The following is a 21230-nucleotide window of genomic DNA, read 5'->3' on the forward strand; positions in this document are numbered from 1 at the left end:
TGCAACCTTCTGGGGGAAATTGCAGTTAGAGCGGACTTCCCCAAGGCCATATAACTGGGGCAAGGCTCAGGTGGGGACCTTTTCCTAGCGCTTGAGACCAAGGCTCTTCAAACCGGCGTGTTGGGGACATCCTGCCAATCAAGGATGCGATCCGATGGGGAGGCCAAATCGGCCAATCAAAGGGTCTCTGCCCGAAGCAGCCTGCCAATCAAGGACGCCGGGCGGGAAGGGGCGGAAACGGTCGGATCTTGCCGGTGGGGGGCGCGCAGGAGAAGAGATGGGAGCTGCCATTGCCGCCGAGTTGCCTCAGTTTCCCTGGGGATGAGACTGAGGTCAGCCCAGTTGGCTGCCTGGTGGAGGAGGTTCCGAGGGCGGGGCTTCTCTTGGCCCCGCCCCTAGGCCGGTTCCCACCCCGCCTCCGATCGCTCAACCCCAGCGCTCTACCCGGCGAGCGGCTGCCAGTGCTGCCGGCGAGCGGCTATGGACGCTGCTGGGGCCCCGGCCCCGGCTCCGGCCCCGAACACCGCCCCGGGCTCAGGCCGGAAGGAGCTGAAGATTGTGATTGTGGGCGACGGCGGCTGCGGCAAGACTTCGCTGCTCATGGTGTACAGCCAGGGCTCTTTCCCCGAGGTGAGGCTCGCCAGGGGGGCTGCAGGCAGGTAGGCTGGGGGCGGGATGGGGGGAAGGACTTGGGACCACTAGGGGCGACAGACGGACCCCAGCCTGTGCCCCGAGCCCGGACCCCGGGTCCCTGGCATCCTGATCACGAAGAGGCGGCCGTCACCCCGGGGCGCCCCCTCGGGAATTCCAGAGCCCAGCAGAGTTGGGGTGTGGGGCTGAGCCAGATGGGGTGAAAATGGAAGGTAGGGGTGGGAGTCCAGCTGGAACCTGGGCACCCGCTGCACCCCTTAAGAACCGACTTGACCTGTTCTCCGACAGCACTACGCCCCATCCGTGTTCGAGAAGTACACAGCCAGCGTGACCGTGGGCAGCAAGGAGGTGACCCTGAACCTCTACGACACCGCCGGTGAGTGCGTCTGCGCGGCGAGGGTCCTGGGGTCCGCCTGAAGGGAGTCCCCCCGCCGGGCCATCCCGCCCGCCCGCCTGCCTCTCCGGACCCCGACATCCCGTCACTCCTGGAGAGGCGCTGGCTGGGAGCCCGTTAACCACCGCCTGGCTGGGTGGTGCTGGAAGCCCGACAGAGTCGCCCCATCTGTAAAAGGAGGGTGTTTGGAAGAGGTGAGCTTCTGGGTCGCCCTCCTAGTGCTGATGTTATGAGGGCTCACAGCTTTGTTCCTCTCCTGTGGTTCTAGAAAACCGTGGGTTTTGCTTCTGTTTACCATGGTTCCAGGATGTCGTGTGTTACATGCTGTGGTTAAGATTCCGTGGGCTGCTGATCTGAGTCCCCTGCTGCTAAGGATTCGTAGGCTGCATTTCTGGGTCCTATTTTGTAGAATACTCTGGGCTTCAGATCAGAGCCTGTGAACTCCAGGATTCTGTGGCTGACAATCCTGAGGCTCTAGAGCCCTGTTTCTATAAATTCTGAGTCCCGTGTTTCTGGGATTCATGGACTGTGGCGCCTGGCTCTGGAATTCTGTGGTCTGTTGTTCTGAGCCTGTGGCTCTCGGAATCTGTGGCTACACTTCTGTTTCTTCCTGGCACTGAAGAAGGAGCAGAGCTCTAGGGGATGTAGGTCCAAAATAAGGTTCTCTCTGCCACCTACAGCTCCCAGGCAAGTGCATTTATGCCAATCCTCTTGCAGTCTTCAGCATTCCTATTGTTGGGGGGTGGTTGGAAGAGCACAGCCAATGGGAAGATTCCAATAACACTGCTGCTGGTGGTCCCCTTGAGGAGCTTACCTTGTGCCCTGACTCCCCTCTGGGCTGAATCAACATTGGGGAGCAAAGGTTAGGATCCCCAGTTGGGGCCTCACCCAGCCTCTGTGACTCTGTGTTTAATGACTTGTGTGGAACCATGTCATCAGGTTCCCTGTCAGCCAAGCCTTGTATGTATAAAGTGAAGTCTTCCAACTGCCCTTGGATGAGACCAAAATCCCCCACCCCCATCCCCAGCTCCCCACCCCACTGTGCGCCTCTCCATAAGGCAGCCAGAAGCATCTGTCATTCCACCCTGGAAAGGTTCAGGAAAGGGGCTCTCCCCGATCCAGGTCCTTCTGTATTCCTGACTTTATGGGTGTGTCCCCCCTCTAGTGGCCCCTCAGGACCCTCTCTTGTTGGATGAACACCATGCAGGGCCGCCCCCAGAACAGGGCCAGCCCCGTGAACTGGAAAAGCCAAAGGTGTCTGAGGAATTCCCAAAGGCGTGACCCCAAGAGCAGTGGTGTGTCTGGGGCACTTTCAGTTTCACACATTTCCTGTCCAGGACCCAGGGAGGGGGAGGTTCATTAACTCCGCTCTGGGTGGAGGGCTGGTGGGGCAGGGAGGGTCAGAGCAAGGATTTAACCGGCTCCTCCTTTCTCTCCCCTCAGGCCTTCTCCACTTAGATCCCTGGGGCTCACTGTTCACTGCAGCCTCCCCCAGCAGACCCAGTGCTGGAACCACTTCTGGTCTTTCTCGCTTAACCCTGAGGAAGACACTTAAAAGACTTATTAGAGTACATTGTCATGAAGAGGTTCTGGCAAGCTTCTGCTTGGTATCAGGCAGGGTTTTCACTGAGAGTTCGTGCCGGAGGGGTGGGGAGAGCACTTTCTCAATCATCAGAAGCAGTGACCACCCAGGGCAATGATGACCTGCCCACAGCTTCCTGCTGCATGCTCTGGAGTCCAACCTGGGCTTTGATGCCAGCGCTCATGACTGTATGTCCCTGGGGACACCTGGGCCTCAGTTTCCTCCTTTGTGTGTGTGTGTGTGTGTGTGCTCAGTTGTGTCTGACTCTTTGTGATCCCATGGTCGGTAGCCCGCCAGGCTTCTCTGTTCATGGGATTTCCCAAACAAGAATACTGGAGTGGGTTGCCATACCCTTCTCCAGGGGATCTTCTTAACACAGGGATTGAACATATGTCTTTGCGTCTTCAGCGTTGGCAGGTGAATTCTTTACCGCTGCACCACCTGGGAAACCCCTTCCTCCTCTGTAAACAGGGCTAAAATAGCTGTGAGGATGCTGTCAAAGTCATGTGATGTATAGCGCTTAGCACAGGGCCTGCCTCTTCCAAAGAGCTCACTGAGTGTTATTGGGAGTTTTTTAACCTCCTGTCATTGAGGCCCAGGCCTGAGCCCAAGCCTGTTCTTTTGAACCTGTGGCCTGCAGAGCTCTGTGACATCTCCCACCCATGCTTTCCCAGCAGGACTGTTCCTGGCAGCAGAAAAGCAGAGCTGGGGTTTGAACCTTTCATTAGTGTTGTGGGGACGTAGGCTGGCCTTACAATCAGTGGGACAGCCCAGGAGAGATGTGGGGAGAGATGTGACTGATCCCTCAAGAGTGTCCTGCTGTGTCTTGGAAAGCCCCGTTATCTAGAGGAGCGTGAAGGAAAGGCTGGGTCATTCCTCTTCCACATGCCAGTGCCCAGCACAGCACTTGTCCCAGAGCAAGGCTTGTGGAACGAATGAATGAAGAAGAATCCTGGGTGCACAGAGATCTCTGGAGAAGGTCCTTTGTGATAAAGATGGTGAGATTGGTCTCTGCCTTTGGGGTCGACAGATATCAGGAGAAAGTGGCAGAAAAGACGACCAGGTGACCAACTAGAGAAAGATAGAGACTGAGAGGGTGAAGGGAGTGGCCAAGGTGGAGATGAGGCCAGTAAAGGTTGTTGTAGAAGGTTCTAGAACCAGATGGGCCAGACCCCAAGGTGAGGAGTGGAGGACAGGAGAAAGCATCTTTCCAGCCAACAGTGGTACCCAGAGCTGTGGGATGGGGTGGCCCCTGGGAGGCAAAATTTCTCCATGCCCAGGGCCCTGCCCACAGGGGCCTGTATGGGAGACCAGTCTGGCTGCTTGTCTCCATCCGGCGGAAGCAGTTACAGACCCCGCTGTAGCGGATGGAGGAGTAGTGAGGAGGACGGAGCTCTCAGTGCTCAAAGGTGAAGAGGGGCGGGAGCTGTGAGCACCCATCGCTCCACTGCTCATCTGCTGCCTCAGAGGCCGGAAACTGCGGTGAAGTCTGAAGTTTCCTGGGCAGAGAGAGGGGAGGTGTGGGGCGAGGTGGGATGTTAAGACACCAACCAGAGACAGAGTTATCTGGGCTTTGGGGTGGGGCCCAGGGGTGGGGCAGGGTGGAGTTACCCTGGGAGGTGGGGAGCTGCGGGCCCCTTCCCAACCTGAGACAGGAACGGTAGGACAAGTGGGGGGCAAAGCAAGTTGCTGAGACAGGAATCACAGACCACTGGGGTGTCTCAGAGCCAGGAGCCCCAGAGGCGGGGGAGCTGACCCTGCAGATCCGTTAGAGCAGCGTGGTCTGAGTTCCAGGCCCGGGCCACCCGAGCACCAGCCACTCCTGTCTCCGGGGGAGGAAACATAGGTTGGGGAGGCCCCAACAGCACTAGTGCAGAAGTGAGTTCCTCTCTGGCAGCTTCCACTTCTCACACTGCCTGCACCCCTACCCTGACCAACACCCCAGCCAGAGCTGGGAACTATGTGCCCAGTGGGCATCCTCTGGCAGATTTGGGGACTGCTGTGGCTCCAAGGACACCCTCTCCTCAATCCAGCACCAGACCTCAGAGACCATGCCCCCGACACGATGCCTGCCACGACTGAGCTTCCCGCAAAGGAAATGCCCTTGCATGAGGCAAGAGCCTTGCCTCGCTTCCTCTGCCCCACAGCACACCCGGTTCAGGAAGATGGGGCAGCTTCAAGGGGCACCGTGGCCCAGAAAACCTTCCGTCACCAGAAGCAAATGCATCCTTCTGCACATAAATTGGGGCCTTTTGTTTGCTTGTTTCTCAGATGTATATGGCTATGCTGGGTTTTAGCTGTAACATGAGAACTCTTAGTTGTGGCATGTGGGATCTGGTTCCCTGACCAGGGATCAAACCCAGGGCCCCTGCATTGGGAGCACAGAGTCTTAGCTACGGGACCACCAGGGAACGCCTTTGGAGGCTTTTTTTAACCACGCAAGCCCATCTGCAGAGGCCAGAGTGGAACCCTGATTCATCTCTTCTGGAGAGACGACTTGCCCCTTTAAGCCTGTGAATCACTGTGGGTAAATAGGAAAGGTCATTGTATCACCTGTGGCTGGGAGGCCCCGTAGAGTTTGTGGGTCCAAAGATCCGGGGTTAGAATCCTCTACCCAGGCCCCTGTCCCTTGTGAGTTTCTATTTCAATAGTAACCACACCTTTGGCCAGCATTGCTCAGCCTGCAAATCCTTCACTTCCAAGATCAAGGACAGGGTTATCACCCCCTTTTCCAGATAAGGAAACTGAGGCCCAGGCAGGGGAGGTGCCAAGATCGTGGAACATGATTCAGTGTGGATATTGGTTCCCCTGACTCATAGGGGAGTGGTGTCCAGGATACTCCACTCCCAAAGAATCGAGGTCGGCAGTGCCTGCAAGTCCATCCTCTGCAGGCCTGGTCCCTGCATACTGACCCCTGGGGAAGCTGAGCCAGACACAGTCAAGGCAAGAAGGCAACCCAGAGGAGGTGCTGAGATCTGGGCTGGCTACCCACCCTCTCCCAGAGTTCCTCCCTCGTTGGCAGCCTTTTCCTCACCTGGTTGGGGCTGGGGCTTATAGAATAAGGACAGCTTCCTATCCTCTGGGGTGCCCTGAGAGAAAAGCACCCCAGTAGCCCTCCCTATGGTCCTCTGTCCTTTACGAACCTTCCTTTTGGCTATGAGATGTTGGGCAAGTCACTTCACCTCTCTCTGCTTCAGTTTCTGCATTTGTAAATTGAGGATAACAATAGCCAGTAGTGGGAATTCCCTGTCGGTCCAGTGGTTAGAACTCCGAGCTTTCACTTGCCAATGTCCTGAGTTCGATTCCTGGTTGGGGGACCAAGATCCCACAGAGCCATGTGATGAGACCAAAAAAAAAAAAGAAGAAAAAAAAAAAAACCCAATAGCCAATAGTGAGGAATCATAGTGAAGATTGATGAGTCTATGCATAAAAAAGGCTTTGAATGGGGCCTGGCATGTGATGAGTGAGCACTACCGATAAATACTGTTGACACTAACCATTTTCACTATTATTATCACAGGCCTACCTACTCCTCACATGTCCATTTCACAGATGAGAAAACTGAGGTCCAGAGGTGAATTCCCAATCGAAAGGCTTCCTGGGAGGATTGGAATTTTTAGAGTGGCTGGGTTGGCAGCTGACCTTGGAACTGGGAACTGAGTTGGTGCTTCAGCTCACAGGAAACCTGTCTGTGACCTTGAAATCACCCCCAGCCACGCGTAGGCTCCTAACAGGAAGAATTTTCCCCACCCAGCTTCCCTCCTGGGGTGACTGCTTAAATTAACACAGGTGGGACTTCCCTGACAGTCCAGTGATTAAGAATCCATCCTTCCACTGAAGTGGGCTGGGGTGGGGGAGCATGAGTTTGATCCCTGGTCAGGGAACTAAGATCCTGCAAGCCGAGCAATGCAGCCAAAAAATTTTTTTAACACAGGTGAAAGAAATGAAATGCCCTTTCAAGCCTGAAAGCCATAGAAATTATCATTACACTTTATTCACCCGCTCATTTGTTTGTTCTTTCATTTCCCCAAATGTTTACTGAGCTTGTGGGTGTACCCACTGATGTAACAGTGACATGTACAGAGATGGCCCGCATCTCAGGGTCTTATGTACTCATGGGGAACACCTCCCCCCTCAAAAAAAAAAATCATGATGTCGGGTAGTAATGTCCTTTCTAGGAAGAAAATTAAAGCCATAGTTGGTCATGGGACAGATGGCAAAGGACACTCTTATCTCAAAGCAGTCTGGAAAGTTCTCTAGGAAGAGGTGACATCTCTGCAGAAGCCTGAAGGAAAGGAGGGAGTGAGCCATACTGTTACTTGGGAAGAGCATTCTAGAAGAGGGAACATCAAGGGAGGGGCCCTCGCCAGGAGCAGGCATGGTCTCACTTCCTGTTTCTACTAGCCTGACTTCAGCCCCCATCGAACCTGCTGCAGTCAGCTCAGGCCCCAGTTTGCTCAGCCCAGTGGCACCCTCTCACCTCCCTGGTCCCTGCCGCATCTGACAGGAGTTGAATGACTTCGAGACAGCCCACCAGCCAGTAGTGACTGGACACCTACCCGGTGCCAGGAATGATGTTTAAGGACAGACATGGTCCCTGCCCTCTGGGTGCCTACAGTCTCCTAGGGGGCTGGCAGTAAACGAATAAACGTGTGAGTACAGACTGTGGCCAGACAGGGCGGGGACGGGCTTTGAGGGAAGGCCTCTCTGAGGAGTCAGCCGGGCAAGGTGGGGAAGACATCGGCATGCTGCAGGCCCGTCTCACAACTGCGTGTCTTCTCCTGCCGTGTTTCTAAAAGGGAATCAGTGTGTGTTAGGCCTCGAACCGGTTTGTGTGTATACTTCCGAGCAGAAAAGAGCACTGCTGTGTATCAGCAGAAGGGATGCTAGCATTGGAACTGAATGAACCTGGAGTCAGGCCTGGATCGGATTCGGTGACCTCTTGGTTTTGGGGGGGTGGGTCACTTCATGGCTCCTGTTTCTTTACATGTAAATAGGAGGATTCAGGAGTTCCCTGACTAGCACATCAGGTGTTTGTTGTAAAGATTTCTTTTTTCATTTTTAAATTTAATTAATTTTTTGGCTGCGCTGGGTCTTCATCGCTGCGCACAGACCTTCTCCAGTCGTGGCGAGCAGGGGCTACTCACTAGTTGGGGTGTGCAGGCTTGTTGTGGCTCATTGTGGAGCACAGGTTCTAGGCACTCTGGCTCAGTAGGTGTGGCACACAGGCTTAGTCGCCCCGAGGCACGTGGAATCTTCCTGGACCAGGGGTTGAACCTGTGTTTCCTGCATTGGCAGGCAGATTCTTAACCACTGGCCCACCAGGGAAATCCATGTTGTAAAGATTTCTTCATCATTTAGAGGCAGAAGCACTGTAAGAAGTCTTTTGTGAGGGGACGTCCTCAGGGGCCTAGTGGTTAGGATTCTGGGCTTTCACTGCCTTGGCCCAGATTCAATTTCTGGTCTGGGAACTGAGATCCCACAAGCCATGGGTTGCAGACAAAAAAAAAACCTGTGACACATAACGTGGCATTATCAATAAGTAGAGTTAGAGAGAAGGCGATCATCTTGATAAAGGAAATACTATGGATGGTGAGTCTGAACGTTTAAAATGTTTGGAAGCAAAGGGAAAATGAGGAGAAAGCATTCCAGGTGTGACAGGAGAGCTTGATGAGTTTGAGAAACAGCGAGTCTGGATCGAAATGAGTAGGGGGTAGGGGCGCAGGAGGGAGGAAGGTGAAGCCGAGGTTGGTAGGCACGGAAGTCATGTCAATAACCGGGAGAGTCTTGGATTTTCCACAAAAAGCAATAGGGAGTAATTGAAGGTGTTTCAGATGAGGGGAGGGGGATGATTTTACTTTTGTTACCATCCATTCAGAGGCTTCCCAGGTGGCGCAGTGGTAAAGAATGCATCTGCCAATGCATAAGGTGGCAAGAGACTTGGGTTCAATCCCTGGGTTGGGAAGATCCCCTGGAATAGGAAATGGCAACCCACTCCGGTATTCTTGCCTGGAAAATTCCATGGACAGAGGAATCTGGCAGGTTACAGTCCATGAGGTCAAAAAGAGTCGGACACGACTGAGCAACTTAGTGCGCGCGCACACACACAGACACACACACACACACCACCTCACCCCCATCCGTTCAGCTGCCAGGTGGAGAATGGGTGGAGGAGTAGCAGGAGAGGAGGAGGCTCGGGAGGAGGTGACGCGGGAGACTGTCGGTGGCTTGCATGAGTTAATCACTTGAAATGTAGCCAATGCTACATTTGGAGAACCTGAATTTTTAATGTTAATTAACTAAAGTAGCCAGGTGGGGCTAGTGGCTACCCTGCTGGACAGTGCAGGTCTAGAAAGATGTTCACAGAGGTCAGGAGAGGGGATAGTTTGGGGATGTGTGTGGAAAGGGGAGGAGATTGGCTAGAGTAGCATGTTGGCCCGTTTTCCACAATCTTACAAGGATTTCTCCTGCTTTCTGGCGACGAGGGCAGGAGGGCCCGAGTCTGCCAGGCGCAGACTATCCCTAATCGTTTCTCCAGTGTTGACGGGACGTGGGCTGAATGACAGCCTAGACAGTCCTCCCAGACCAGCCATCGTTAGAGCTGGGTTCCCAGCCACTGCACACCATCAGGGGTCCCTGGGTTGACAGGGAGCCAGTGGGAAAGATGGCAGCTGTGCCATCGTCAGCAGAACATGGCCTGTCTGTGCTCTCCGAAAGGCCGCTTGTCCTGAGAGGCCTTGGGCAGGCAGGGGCCAGAGAGCAGGCTGGTGTCACCCTGGCACCCACAGGCTAGAGGACAGGGTGGGGATTCCTGGGCTGTGTTCTGTGTTCCCTGGAAGGAAGTCACTGCCTGATTCTTTCTGCAGACGTGGCCGGGGGTCACCCATGGGCCTGAAAGACTCTCACTTCTCACTCTGGGAGTTTCTAAAAATTCCTGAGCCAGGGAGGGAGGTTCAACAGGGAGGGGACATATGTATGTATACCCATGGCTGGTTCATGTTGATGTTTGGCAGAAACCAACACAGTTCTGTAAAGCCATTATCCTTCAATTAAAAATAAATTTTTTTAAAAGAATTACTGAGCCATGGGGACCACATGCAGTGTGTAATCCCTGGCCTGCTTCTGAAACAGAGAAAAAAATTCTGCAGGACGTTATTGGTGAGATCCGAACACAGCTAATAGACTGGATTAGAAGAATACAGTCTTAGTGTTGGTTTCTGAGTTTCATACTTGTACTGAGGTAAGTGAGAAGAGAGACGTCCTTGTTCTTAGAAAAACCGCACGGGAAATCTCCCGGAGTTTGGGGCGGGGGTGGGGAGAAGCAGCAGCCAGCCAAAGGTCTGCAGTGACTTCTCACGTGGTTTGAAGTGTTTATATACAGATAAAGCAAGTGGACAGAACGTGAGGCCCCAGTGAATAAGGGAGTAAGGGAATCCTTTGCACCCTTCTGCAATTTTTCTGTAAGCTTGAAACTGTCAGCAAAAAATTACTAAATGAGGTATTTTTTTGAAAAAAACCAAGCCCACCGTTGCCCCAGCTGAGGCTTGGGTCCTGGTTCACTTGGCGCTGGGAGGGGCTGACAGATCAGAAGCCATCAGTTCCCCTGGTGAGTCATGTGGTGCAGGGCTGACAACCAGTGCCGGGTGGGCCCAGGCAGGCAGGTCATCTCCAGCAGTCCCCCACCCTCCTATTAGCTGGACCAGAATGGCAAGAGTGTAACCAGAGGCCATGCCCCTCTCAGCTTGCAGGCGGCAGGGGCATCCTCCACAGTTAACTGCAGCGTCCTGGGCCCACCCAACCCCACTGGTCTGAAGCCTCGGGAAGGGAAGGGTTTGGTTTCTTCGGAGTCTGAGCCTTAAACCTGAGCATCAGGGATGAAGACGGAAGCGAGGGGTGGTGATCATTACCGACACGAGTGCTAGCCGTTTCCCAGTGCTGACCCTTCAGCCAGGCCCATCTCTGAGCGCTGCAAGAGCACCACATGGCTTTTGACTGTGTTTTCGTGGCTGCTCGGGCTTTTTTCCTACCGGGGGCAACTCTTTGTTCCAGTGCGTGGGCTTCTGTTGTTGGGGAGCACAGGTCTAGGCCATGTGGGCTTTAGTAGTTGCAGCTCCCAGGCTCCAGAGCACAGGCTCAATAGCTGTGGTGCACGGGCTCAGTTGCTCTGAGTCATGTGGGATCTTCCCAGATCAGGTATCAAACCTGTGTCTCCTGCATTAGCAGGCGGATTCTTTACCACCGAGCCACCAGGGAAGCCCAGCTGCTTTTATGTCATGTAATCGTCCCTACGGTCAAAGACTGTGGGCTGTCTCCTCTGTTTTACAGTTAAAGAAATTGAGGCCCAGAGATACAGAGTCAATTGCCCAGGAGAGCCCAATCCCTAACCTGTCTGAGCCCAGGCAGGGGACTCGGGTGGAGAAGTAAGGGGTACCTCCCTGACCCCTACCTGCTGTCTGGTTTCAGGGCAGGAAGATTATGACCGGCTGCGGCCACTGTCCTACCAGAACACCCACCTCGTGCTCATCTGCTATGACGTCATGAACCCCACTAGCTACGACAACGTTCTCATCAAGGTGAGGCCCCATCTCCCAGCCCCGCCTACCTCTGGAAGTGGGGCCAGATGGGGCCCTAGCCCTGACGCCTGCCCTCCCCTTCCACAGTGGTTCCCCGAGGTCACACATTTCTGTCGTGGGATCCCCATGGTGCTCATCGGCTGCAAGACAGACCTGCGGAAGGACAAGGAGCAGCTGCGCAAGCTCCGGGCAGCCCAGCTGGAGCCCATCACCTACACACAGGTGACCGGGGCCTCCCCCACCCCACCCCGAGGAGCCCGGGTCCGCATGCACAGCCGTGGCCAAAAGCCTCCCAGGCCTTTGGCCTCTGCACCTGGTGTGCCTTAGTGACCTTTCGGGAGCTGAAGGCAGCAGGACTTTAAGAATCATATACCCAAGTGGTGCTAGTGGTAAAGAACCTGCCTGCCAGTGCAGGAGACATTAAGAGATTCAGATGTTCGATCCCTGGGTAGGGAAGATCCCCTGGAGAAGGAAATGGCAAGCCACTCCAGGATTCTTGCCTGGAGAATCCCATAGACAGAGGAGCCTGGCGGGCTACAGTCCATGGGTTCACAGAGTCGAACATGACTGAAGTGACTCAGCACACACGTATTTGCCATCCCAGCAGCTTGTGGGATCTTAGTTCCCAAGCCAGGGATTGGACCTGGGGCCACAGCAGTGAAAGCACTGAGTTCTAACCACTGGACCACCAGGAAATTCCCTAAGAATAATTATTTTTAGATATTAATATTGACAGACCACTTATCTGAGCACATTACTTACCTCATTTAATCCTTATTACCTTGAGGCAAGCACTGTTACTGCCTCCCCTCCTTTACAGAGTAGAGATTGAGACTCAGAGAGGTTAAGTAGCTTGCCCAGGGTCACACAGCTAACCTGAATTGGAGCCAAGATCCCACCCTAGTCACTCTGGCCCCAGAGCCTGAGCCTTTGACCACCATCCTGTCCCATCACCCCAGAGGCCTGGAGGGGCAGGCCTGTGTTGGAAAGCAGGGCTCCTTTCAGGAACCTGACCAAACCCTGACCAAGCCTTCTGGGTGAGGCGTGGCAGAATAAAAGGAACACAAAGGAAAACTAATAAAGTTTAATCAAAAGGAACAGGCATTAATAAATGTGTTAAAGGTATTTTTCTTTCTACTCTAATAGCCAGCTCAGTTGCCTAAATTGTGCTTCTGAGATGAGCGGGGAGAAAGGCATGTAGGAAGCCCTATGTCTTGAGGCCTTCAACACTTCTCACAGGCCTGGCAGACACAACAGACCACCCCAGTTCCTGGCTGAAGTCAGCCCATCTCTGCCTGAGTTTGGGGAAAGCGTAGGGTGGAGGCCAGGACAGAGTTCCCAGCAGCTACAGCCTGTGGGCCACACCAAACCAGCTCTTATGGCCCATCTGCACACCCTGGGGAGGACCCTGGCCCCAGGAAGCCCCCAAATTCGTGAGTGGGGTCTCACAGGAGGCGCCCCAGGCCCCTGGTCTAATCCCACCCCGTCCCCCAACCAGGGCCAGAGCGCCTGCGAGCAGATCCGAGCCGCCCTCTACCTCGAATGTTCTGCCAAGTTTCGGGAGAATGTGGAAGATGTCTTCCGGGAGGCCGCCAAGGTTGCCCTCAGCGCTCTGAAGAAAGCACAGCGGCAGAAACAACACCGGCTCTGCCTGCTGCTCTGACAGCTCCCGGCAGGGCATGCGGCCCTCACGACAGAACTGACAGGGCCCAGGCCCCCAGGCCCACGCTGCTGTCCAGACCCCACCCCTGCCCCTCCTCTTGAAGGGCACTTGGTGTCAGGCACCTCCAGGACCTAGTGTCTGGAGCCTGTGGTCAGGCTCTTGGAACATTCTGGAACTCTGTCCCTTCCTAGCTGGAGCTCTGACCACAAGCTCCCCTCCAGCCTGTGTGGTCATAGTGGTGGTCAGGGTGAGGGGTGCTGGACTCGGTCCCTCTGTACCCTGGAACCAGCACTTGTCCCCAGCACTCAGGAGTGCCCTTGTCACAACCAGCCCCCACCTGTGTGTCCCCGCTGTGCACACCCAACAGGCCCTCCAAGCCCATGCCTGAAACGAGAAATGTCTGGGACGTGGATAAATGTGGACCTGGCAGCCTTCCACAGGGCCCCCAAGCCTGCTCTCCCAAGTCACTTGCTTCCCTGGGCCCCCGAGATAGGCCTGGTCGCATCCTCCAGCTTCTCTTCCTCCGCCCAGGAACTCGGGCACCACGGTGGGCCTGGGGCCTATCAGAAGAACACAGGCCTCAGCCCTGGACATGGGGGCCCTCCCTCCTCCACCTCATACAGAGGACTTCAGTCTCAGCCTTCAGCTTGGCCACCTTCTTTCCAGAGCTGGACGCACAGGGGCAGAGAAGAACCTCTCTATAAAAGCAAGAAGTATTCCCTGGACCATCTATTTGATCCCTGCTCAGTGTCTGTGACCCTACCATGGCCACAATTTGCCAGAAACCTGAGATGAAAAGTAACAGCAGCTCTTGAGTGATCTTGGGCAAGTCAGGTCGCTCTACAGATTTCTTTTACTTGCAGAAGGATGGCACTGGCTTGTCACCAGGTTCCCCTCTGTCCCAAACAGTGCCCCCCACTGCCAAGGTGTGGAGACGGCGCACCAAGGCCATCCTGGCCTCCTGGGAGACTTCCTGATTAACCCCCAGCACAGCTTCACTGAACCTCCTGAAAGGTCTGGGGTCAGTGCCCCAGGTGATTCTGATGCCCCAGAGATTGTGAGCTGGTGGTTTCTGAATAAGCCGGGGAATCAGCTTTACCTAATGTGAGATCACGGCGTTAGGTGGTTCCTGCCCTCCCTGGTATCTTCTGCCTCTGCCCACTCCCTTGCCCAGTGCTCCGGCCTCCACTGGGCCTGAGAAAGAGACTTATAAAACCTACCCTACGCCACCTAGGTTCCTGCCATGCCTAGGGGGAGTCAACAGAGCATTCAGTCCAGAGCTTCGTGGACAAAGGATGGTCTAGGAAAGAGGAGGTCCACAAACTACAGTCTATGGGCCAAATCTGGCCACTGCCTATTTTTGTAAATAAACTTTTATTGAAACACAGCCACTCCCATTCATTTATGCATTGGCTGCCTTTGCCCTCCAACGGCAGACTCGTGTGACACAGACCATCTGGCCCTTAAAACCTAAAATATTTGCCATCTGGCTCTTGACAGAAAAAGTTTGCCAACTCCTAGTCTGGGGCAAACCCAAGTTCCTAAAGGGCCAGATGGGAGACCCAAATGAGTGAAGTAGGGTAGAGATGAAAGGAAGTGGTGGGGCAAACTAGAAAGCAAGCCCCCACCCTAGACAAGGCAGCTCAGCCCAGCCAAATGCTGCTCTGTGGGAATGTTTCTAGATTCCTTCCATCTCTCTAGGGAAAGTAGCTCGGAGAAGGCAATGACACGACTGAGCGACTTCACTTTCACTTTCACGCACTGGAGAAGGAAATGGCAACCCACTCCAGTGTTCTTGCCTGGAGAATCCCAGGGGTGGTGGAGCCTGGTGGGCTGCTGTTTATGGGGTCGCACAGAGTTGGACACAACTGAAGTGCCTTAGTAGCAGCAGGGAAAGTAGAAATCTGGATTTTTCAGGTGGAATCTTACTGGAGGGAGGGGAAATACCATATTGTGAAAATTTAAACTCCTTCGAGGGCCAGAGCATGAGTATAGATAGCATGTGTGAATTCTGGCCAACAGAGATTTCTAGGTAAGTTGTTAAGGGCGGCTGAAGCCCATACGAGAAGACTCAGAAAATGCAACCAAACCTTTTGGCTTCTTCACAGATAGAGAACCTAACGTGAGGTGACCAGCAGACCTGCCACGACCTCCAGAGGGTGACCTCCACAAAGCCAGCCTGCTCAGACTCGGCCCTCCTCCCCCCCGCATTCCAGAACCTATGAGGTGAAGGGAGGAAGCCCGGAGCACGGGTGACCTCCATGGGGGCTGAAGTCCCAACCCGGGCTGAGAGTCTTGTCCCCACTCCCTGAGTTACTCACTGCATGAGTTTGGAAAGGTGGGCTGAGGAGTGGAGTCAGGAAGCACCCCCCAAGAGTGGACCCAAACTTTGGAGGGGTGGGGGGTGGGAGGGAAAAACGCCCTCAAACCAACCAAACAGAGCAGGGGTGCCCCCTGGTGGTGACCCTCAGAAAACTCCCCTGCCTCAGGCCAAGCCCTGGCGGCCAGCAAGCAGGGAGCCTCAGGAGGCACAGGAGCAGCGGTTCTCTGAGAACTGAAACACCCCGGAGGCCACCGGGAGCTTACAGCAGAAGCAGCGCCCGGGGAGGAGGCTCCGCGGGGCACCGAGAGGCTTCCTTCCGCCCACCTGGGACTCAGTAACTCACAGATCAGCGGAATCCCAACCCCAGCGAGGCACGTCCGAAGCCCAAACCCGAGTGGCTCGGTGACAGGATGGGGAACAGAGGGGGTCCCTGAGGCTTCGTTCCCCCCGCCCCCTCCCAGGAAGACTGACCCAGTCTCGAGAGAGCAGCGGGGGAAGGAGGGCAGCAGATTCTAGGGAAGGGGGCAGGTGATATTAAATATGTCATAAATAGGGAGGCTGGGGCCAGCTAATACCACGCCGACAGGCTGGGGTCACATTCCTCTTGTCCAGCTGGGGACCGGGCCTCGGCCCTGATCCCAGCAATGAACTGGCCCCTGAGGTCACCGCTGCCAGTGGTCACTGGCACTGTTGGGGAGGAGATGGGCAGCAAGGACGCTGCCTGGGATCCCCTGCAGTCTCAGAGTCCGGGGTCTCGAGGGGCGCCGGCCCCGTGGCTCATGGCTTCTTGGCCTTGCTTCTGTTCTGCTGGAGTTTGGTGTGCACGACTTTGAGTGTGGTCAGGAAGTTGCCGAGGAAGAGGACGAGGAATGTCAGCGCCAACACGAACACCTGGTGGGGGGGGCGGGGTGCATAGGAGGGGCGCCCCGGGGTCAGGGAGGCGGGTAGAGAACAGAAGGGAGAAAAGACAGAGGCCCGCTCGGGTCAGCTCTGTTTGTTGAAATGACTGCCCCCCCCCACCCCACACACACACACCACTGCCCCCTGGGACCTCAGAACCCCTAAGCACAAGCTCCCTGAGAACTGCAAGGTTTGCCAGCAGAAGGCAGGGATCTGAGCCAGCTGGGTGTGTGAGTCCTCGGGGTCAGGCAGTGTCCTAGGGGGCTCCCCGCTCGCCTCCTATCCCCAGCGCCCTCCTTGGTGTTTCTCAGACCTCTGAGGGGCTCCCAGGGACTCCCAGATTTCCTGCCCCAGTCTCCTAGGTCCCCAGAGCAGTGAGCTCTCTGCTGTAGGTCCCCACAGAGCGGGGTGGGGGGGGCAGGGAAGGAATTCTCCCCAGGCGGCCCCAACCCTCCCCAGGACACACACACAACACACACACACACGTGCGAGCACCATACCTGCCATTCTCTGCATTCCTCATGGCTGGAGAGCTCAAACAATGTGACAGCATTGTAGAGCTGCCAGAACTAGAGAGGGGAAGCAGGCACTGCTCAGCTCACCTGAGTCCCCTTGAGACCCAGGTGGGAAAGTCCAGGGGGCAGGGGCCAGCCCCCCCAGCTTCTGCTGTTAACTGCCCTTAAGACAGACAACCCCCTTCAAATGAAACTTGGGCCCCCAGCCTGGGGTGGGGCATGCGGGTGCCCAGGGCTAATTCCAGCTCCTGCCTTTGGCCTCCCTGGACCCAGGGGCCGTCCCAGCCACAGGACCCTGAGGGCCCCAGCTCACGGATGGTTGGTAAGAGAGGGAGAGGCCTTAGGACCTTCTATTCCTGGGAGGGGGTACCCACAAACTCCAGGAGGACTCACATGGCCACAGAACAGGAAGGGCAGAAGGAAGGTGAGGCCTCGCCACATCCAGGACTGAAATCCTTCTGTGGAGAGGAAGGAGGGAGTGAAGGGCCTGGGTGAGGTGGCCCGGCCCTGCCAGTCACTCTGCGATCAGGCGGGTTCACCTCCTCCAGGTGGGTGAGTGCTCACTTGGAAAATAATCCAGGGAACACGCGGAATACCTGCCTCCAGGCCTGGTGGCCCTCACGCCTCATGCCCCTGTGACCCAAGTGGGCTGACCACTCTTACAGGACACTGACATGCCAGCAATAGGTTTTTCATAATTTGCACAGGATTTTACATTTCGTAACTGGCTTTGGCATGCTTCATTTCAATCGAGTCTTGACAAAATAGGGCCTACTGTGCAGAGTAATTCGATGGAAATGACCACTTCAAAAAACAGAAGATTTTTATTAACACTTTCCCCTGAAAGTTTAAAGGAAGGGTCTCTGAGTTTTCCTGATGCAGCACCCACCCCAATGAGTTAAAGTTGCTGCTGCTGCTGCTGCTAAGTCACTTCAGTCGTGTCCGACTCTGTGTGACCCCATAGACGGCAGCCCACCAGGCTCCCCCGTCCCTGGGATTCTCTAGGCAAGAACACTGGAGTGGGTTGCCATTTCCTTCTCCAATGCATGAAAGGGAAAAGTGAAAGTGAAAGTGAAGTCGTGTCAGACCCTCAGCGACCCTATGGACTATAGCCTTCCAGGCTCCTCCGTCCATGGGATTTTCCAGGCAAGAGTACTGGAGTGGGTTGCCATTGCAAGAACACATAAATTGCACAAGTGTAAAAACACTAGAGTAACATTATGTACGTCATAAAACACAGGAAAAAAAAAATAGACATTTAAAAGGGATAAGCTACAGGCGCTTAGACTCCGGGGCCTGGCACACAGCTGGCCTTGCATTTGTCAACTGCAATAGAATCCACGATGAATTACAAAAAGCAACTAGGATGAGGCCAGCAAGCCCTGGCTTTGCATGTGGCAGGTCCTGCAGGTTCTTATTGGCAGCTGGTCCCCGTGACGAACGCGGGGCAAAGTCTGGGGGAACAGAGAGGGTCAGTGCTTGTCACCCCACCGACCAGGCCAGGCTACTCACCCACAGTGAGGTCCAGGTGATTCCTCTCCCCCAGGGCCCGCAGTCGGTAGAGGCAGCCTCTCTGGTAATAATATTGCAGGAACTGGACACAGCCTGTAGGGGGAGCACAGCGCCCAGCTCAGGCACTAGGGGACCCAGCAACACCTCCACGGCAGGCCGGCAGGTCTCCACTGCCCAGAGACCAGGGGCGCCTGGGGACAACTTCCTCCCACCCCCAACACACATTGCACCGCAGCACACCACACCACACCCACACACCCACCCACACCCACCCACACATCTGAACCTAAAAATGAGAAGGCAGCCCATGCCACGCCACGCCATGCCATGCCACGCCACACACACACACACATCTGAACCTAAAAAATGAGAAGGCAGAATTCTGTGTGTCGACATGGAAAAATACCCATCATAACTGTTAAAAGAATAGAAACTAGGTTATAAAAAAAGGTTGTGTAAAAAAAAAAAAGCTGTGTAGAAGAATCCCATGTTTGTAGATTATACGTAATATAGTATTATAGGTGTGTATATGTGTTTATGAATGAAAATATTTGAAAGGACATATATTTGTTAACACCCTAAGGATGGAATTATTTCCTTCTTGGCTTATGTTTGGATGCAGGGCTTTATTTAAAAATTAAATTGTATTTTTTTGAATAGATAAGATGTATTCAGCATAAAATTCAAGGGGAACAAACAGGTACTTGGTGAAAAGTAAAACCCTCTCCCTGTCTTTAACCATCCCATCTCTGTTCCTCAGAGATAACCCCTCATTGTGTACAAATCCGGAGCTATTCTTAAATAAGAAAAATAACATAAATGTCCATTTTAAGGGAAACAAAGTTGATGCTCCCAACACCACCCAGTTCCTGAAGGGCACAACTGGTCAGATTCTGAACCGGGTAAGAAAAAGGTAGTGATTGGAGCTCCACGGGATGGACATTCCTCTCCAGGGGCTGGGGGCTGGATGGTAGGATGGAGCTGATGGAGTGGTGGGGAGAGATGGCCGACAGCTCCTTCTGGATTCCTGGGACCCTTCCCTGCCCAACCAGAGACCTCCCCCCGTCTCATCTCCCTTTCACACAAGACACACTCTTCACACAACCTCCACCAGTGAAAGCCACACCATGCCCCTCCCCAGAATCTGAGCAAGAGACACTCACTCTGAAAAATGGAGAACGCTAAAAACTGATTGCGAAACTTCTGATAAATTAGTCCGTTAGGCCTGCAGAGAAGTGGGGGAAAAGCAAAGATGAGGCCCCAATCTGAAATCATCTGTTCATCCCCATCCTATATTTGTTCCAACCAAAAGAGAGAGAGAGAATAAAAGATTTTAAACCCAATTTCTACCTTATCACCATGTCCCTGGGGCTGGACCAGGTAATCCCCATCATTGCTTTAACACCTTCTAGAACCAAGGGAGCTGGGGTAGGCATCTCGAAGGCCAAATGCCCACCAGTTCCTCCTGCCTCCATCAGTCACAGACCTGTCCCTGTGCTTGTTCTGGCCAGACTTGCTTCCTGTCACCGCAGTCAGCGGCCCTTGGAAAAGTCCCCAGCTGGCTTGGGGTGGCCCTGCAGCCCCTTCGTAAGCTCACACTTTTACTTCTCAGCCCAAAAGTCAGCCCCAAAATCCCCTGCATTGTGGGCCCACCGCCAGTCCCCATCCACCGGCTCCCTGGGGAGACTGAGCAGACAGAGGTCTTGGGGCTCAAGCAGGAGACACTCACCAGGTCAGCATCACTCCAGACAGGAACGTGGACACGTAGTGGTGAGACACCCACCAGCCTTTAATTCTTGAGAGAAGAGAAGGAAAAGAGCTCAGGAGGGGAGAGAAAGGCAAGCTTCCCAGCCTGTGCTGAGGGAGAGGAGTGGTCTGCAACCCAGAGACAGCTTCTTGGAGCAAGAAATGAGCCCAAGCCAAGACTTTCGCCCTCTGTCCTATGAGATATACAATCACACAGAGACCCAGAGAGGCACTCGGGCCCCCAGCAGCTTCCCACTACCCTCAGAACACCTCCCTAACCTCTCCAGCACTCCAAGACCCGCCTCTCTGCCCCAAATCACCCCCACTCTCAGGAGCTCCAGGTAGCCTTCTCCTTGACCCTGCCAAGCCCATGGCTACCTCAGGGCCTGTGATGGGCTGAATGATGTTCCCCTCAAATTCCTATATTGAAGACCTCTAACTGCAGTACCTTAAAATGTGACTATATTTGGAGAGAATATTTTTAAAGAGACAATTAAGGTTAAATTAGGTCATAAGGGTAGGGCCCTAAAACGATAGGCTTGGTGTCCTTAGAAGCAGAAGAAGCGACTGGAGCGGAATGCATGCACACAGAGAAAAGGGCCTGTGAGGGTGCAGTGGCTGTCTGCAAGCCAAGGCATAGGCTCAGGGGAAACCTGCCAGCACCCTGCTCTTGAACTTCTAGCCTCCAGAACCGAGACAATACATTTCTGTTGTTTAGGTCCCCTAGTCTGTGACATTTTGTCATGGCAGCCTGAGCAGGCTAATGGGGCCTTCAAACCTGCTGTTCTCTCTGCTCCAAGATCTTGGCCAGCCTGGCTCCTGGTCCAAATTCAAGTTTTCGGACCAACTGTCACCTCCTCCAAGAGGCCTTCCCTGACCCCCTTATCTGAAACAGCTAGACAGCCCCGCTCTGGATCACGTTACCCTGCTTCATTTTCTTCACGGTGCTTATCACTAACTAAAATTATCATTCTTTCCTCATTTGTTTCTGAACCCTCTTCCCCACTCAAAAGAGCAGAGATACTGTCTGTTCCTCTCTGTTGTGACACCTGGCTTAGAGCAGGTGCTCAACAAGCATGCTGAATAAACACAGAACACTCGCACACGTTCACACAGAGCTGTAGCTATCTGCGTTCACCCACACAGACACAGGAACGACAAACTGTACATGGAGTGCCTTGCTCCATCCCGGACACAGCTGCTCTCTGGGGGCCCAGGCCCTAGGCTTGTCTGCTCCTCTGTCTACAGCAGGCCCTCGCCCAGCCCTGGACTTCACTCATCCAGTCCACGAGCTGCCGGGACCCCATGGTCAGAATCCAGCTCTGGGACTTCCCTCGTGGTCCCATGGCCGATTCCTCACTCCCAAAGCCA

At 54.4% G+C, this 21230-nt stretch overlaps 2 protein-coding genes across 3 annotated transcripts in view; one reads left to right on the forward strand and one right to left on the reverse strand.

Moving 5' to 3' along the window:
- Positions 1 to 367: 367 nt before the first annotated feature.
- RHOF (ras homolog family member F, filopodia associated) lies at positions 368 to 14250 on the forward strand. Its single transcript, XM_088828155.1, has 5 exons — positions 368 to 630; positions 940 to 1027; positions 11091 to 11200; positions 11288 to 11422; positions 12699 to 14250. Exons 1-5 carry the CDS (start codon positions 481 to 483, stop codon positions 12861 to 12863), a joined length of 648 nt encoding a protein of 215 aa, XP_088684281.1. The 5' UTR covers positions 368 to 480; the 3' UTR covers positions 12864 to 14250.
- Positions 14251 to 14287: 37 nt separating this feature from the next.
- TMEM120B (transmembrane protein 120B) overlaps positions 14288 to 21230 on the reverse strand; it is a 42901-nt gene continuing 35958 nt past the window's right edge. The window contains exons 7-12 of one of the 2 annotated variants that reach the window (XM_055405542.2): positions 19843 to 19908; positions 19277 to 19338; positions 18114 to 18206; positions 16995 to 17059; positions 16587 to 16655; positions 14288 to 16077 (exon numbers count right to left, since the gene is read on the reverse strand). In XM_055405542.2, coding sequence (XP_055261517.1) covers positions 15964 to 16077; positions 16587 to 16655; positions 16995 to 17059; positions 18114 to 18206; positions 19277 to 19338; positions 19843 to 19908 — 469 coding nt within the window. In that variant the 3' untranslated portion in view covers positions 14288 to 15963. Of the gene's footprint in view, positions 16078 to 16097; positions 16656 to 16994; positions 17060 to 18113; positions 18207 to 19276; positions 19339 to 19842; positions 19909 to 21230 lie in introns of those variants that run through there. The other variant, XM_088828154.1, reaches the window with a different exon arrangement.

The sequence above is a fragment of the Moschus berezovskii genome, chromosome 19, assembly GCF_049115385.1.
Source record: "Moschus berezovskii isolate FMDL1 chromosome 19, NW_MosBer_1.0, whole genome shotgun sequence".
NCBI classification, from domain to species: domain Eukaryota; kingdom Metazoa; phylum Chordata; class Mammalia; order Artiodactyla; family Moschidae; genus Moschus; species Moschus berezovskii.

Bases quoted from the DNA above. Each gene is read 5' to 3' on its own strand.
- RHOF (XM_088828155.1), top strand. From the start codon at position 481: ATGGACGCTGCTGGGGCCCCGGCCCCGGCTCCGGCCCCGAACACCGCC. The intron at 1,028-11,090 runs GTGAGTGCGTCT...GTCTGGTTTCAG, and splicing joins GAACCTCTACGACACCGCCG to GGCAGGAAGATTATGACCGG. The intron at 11,423-12,698 runs GTGACCGGGGCC...TCCCCCAACCAG, and splicing joins AGCCCATCACCTACACACAG to GGCCAGAGCGCCTGCGAGCA.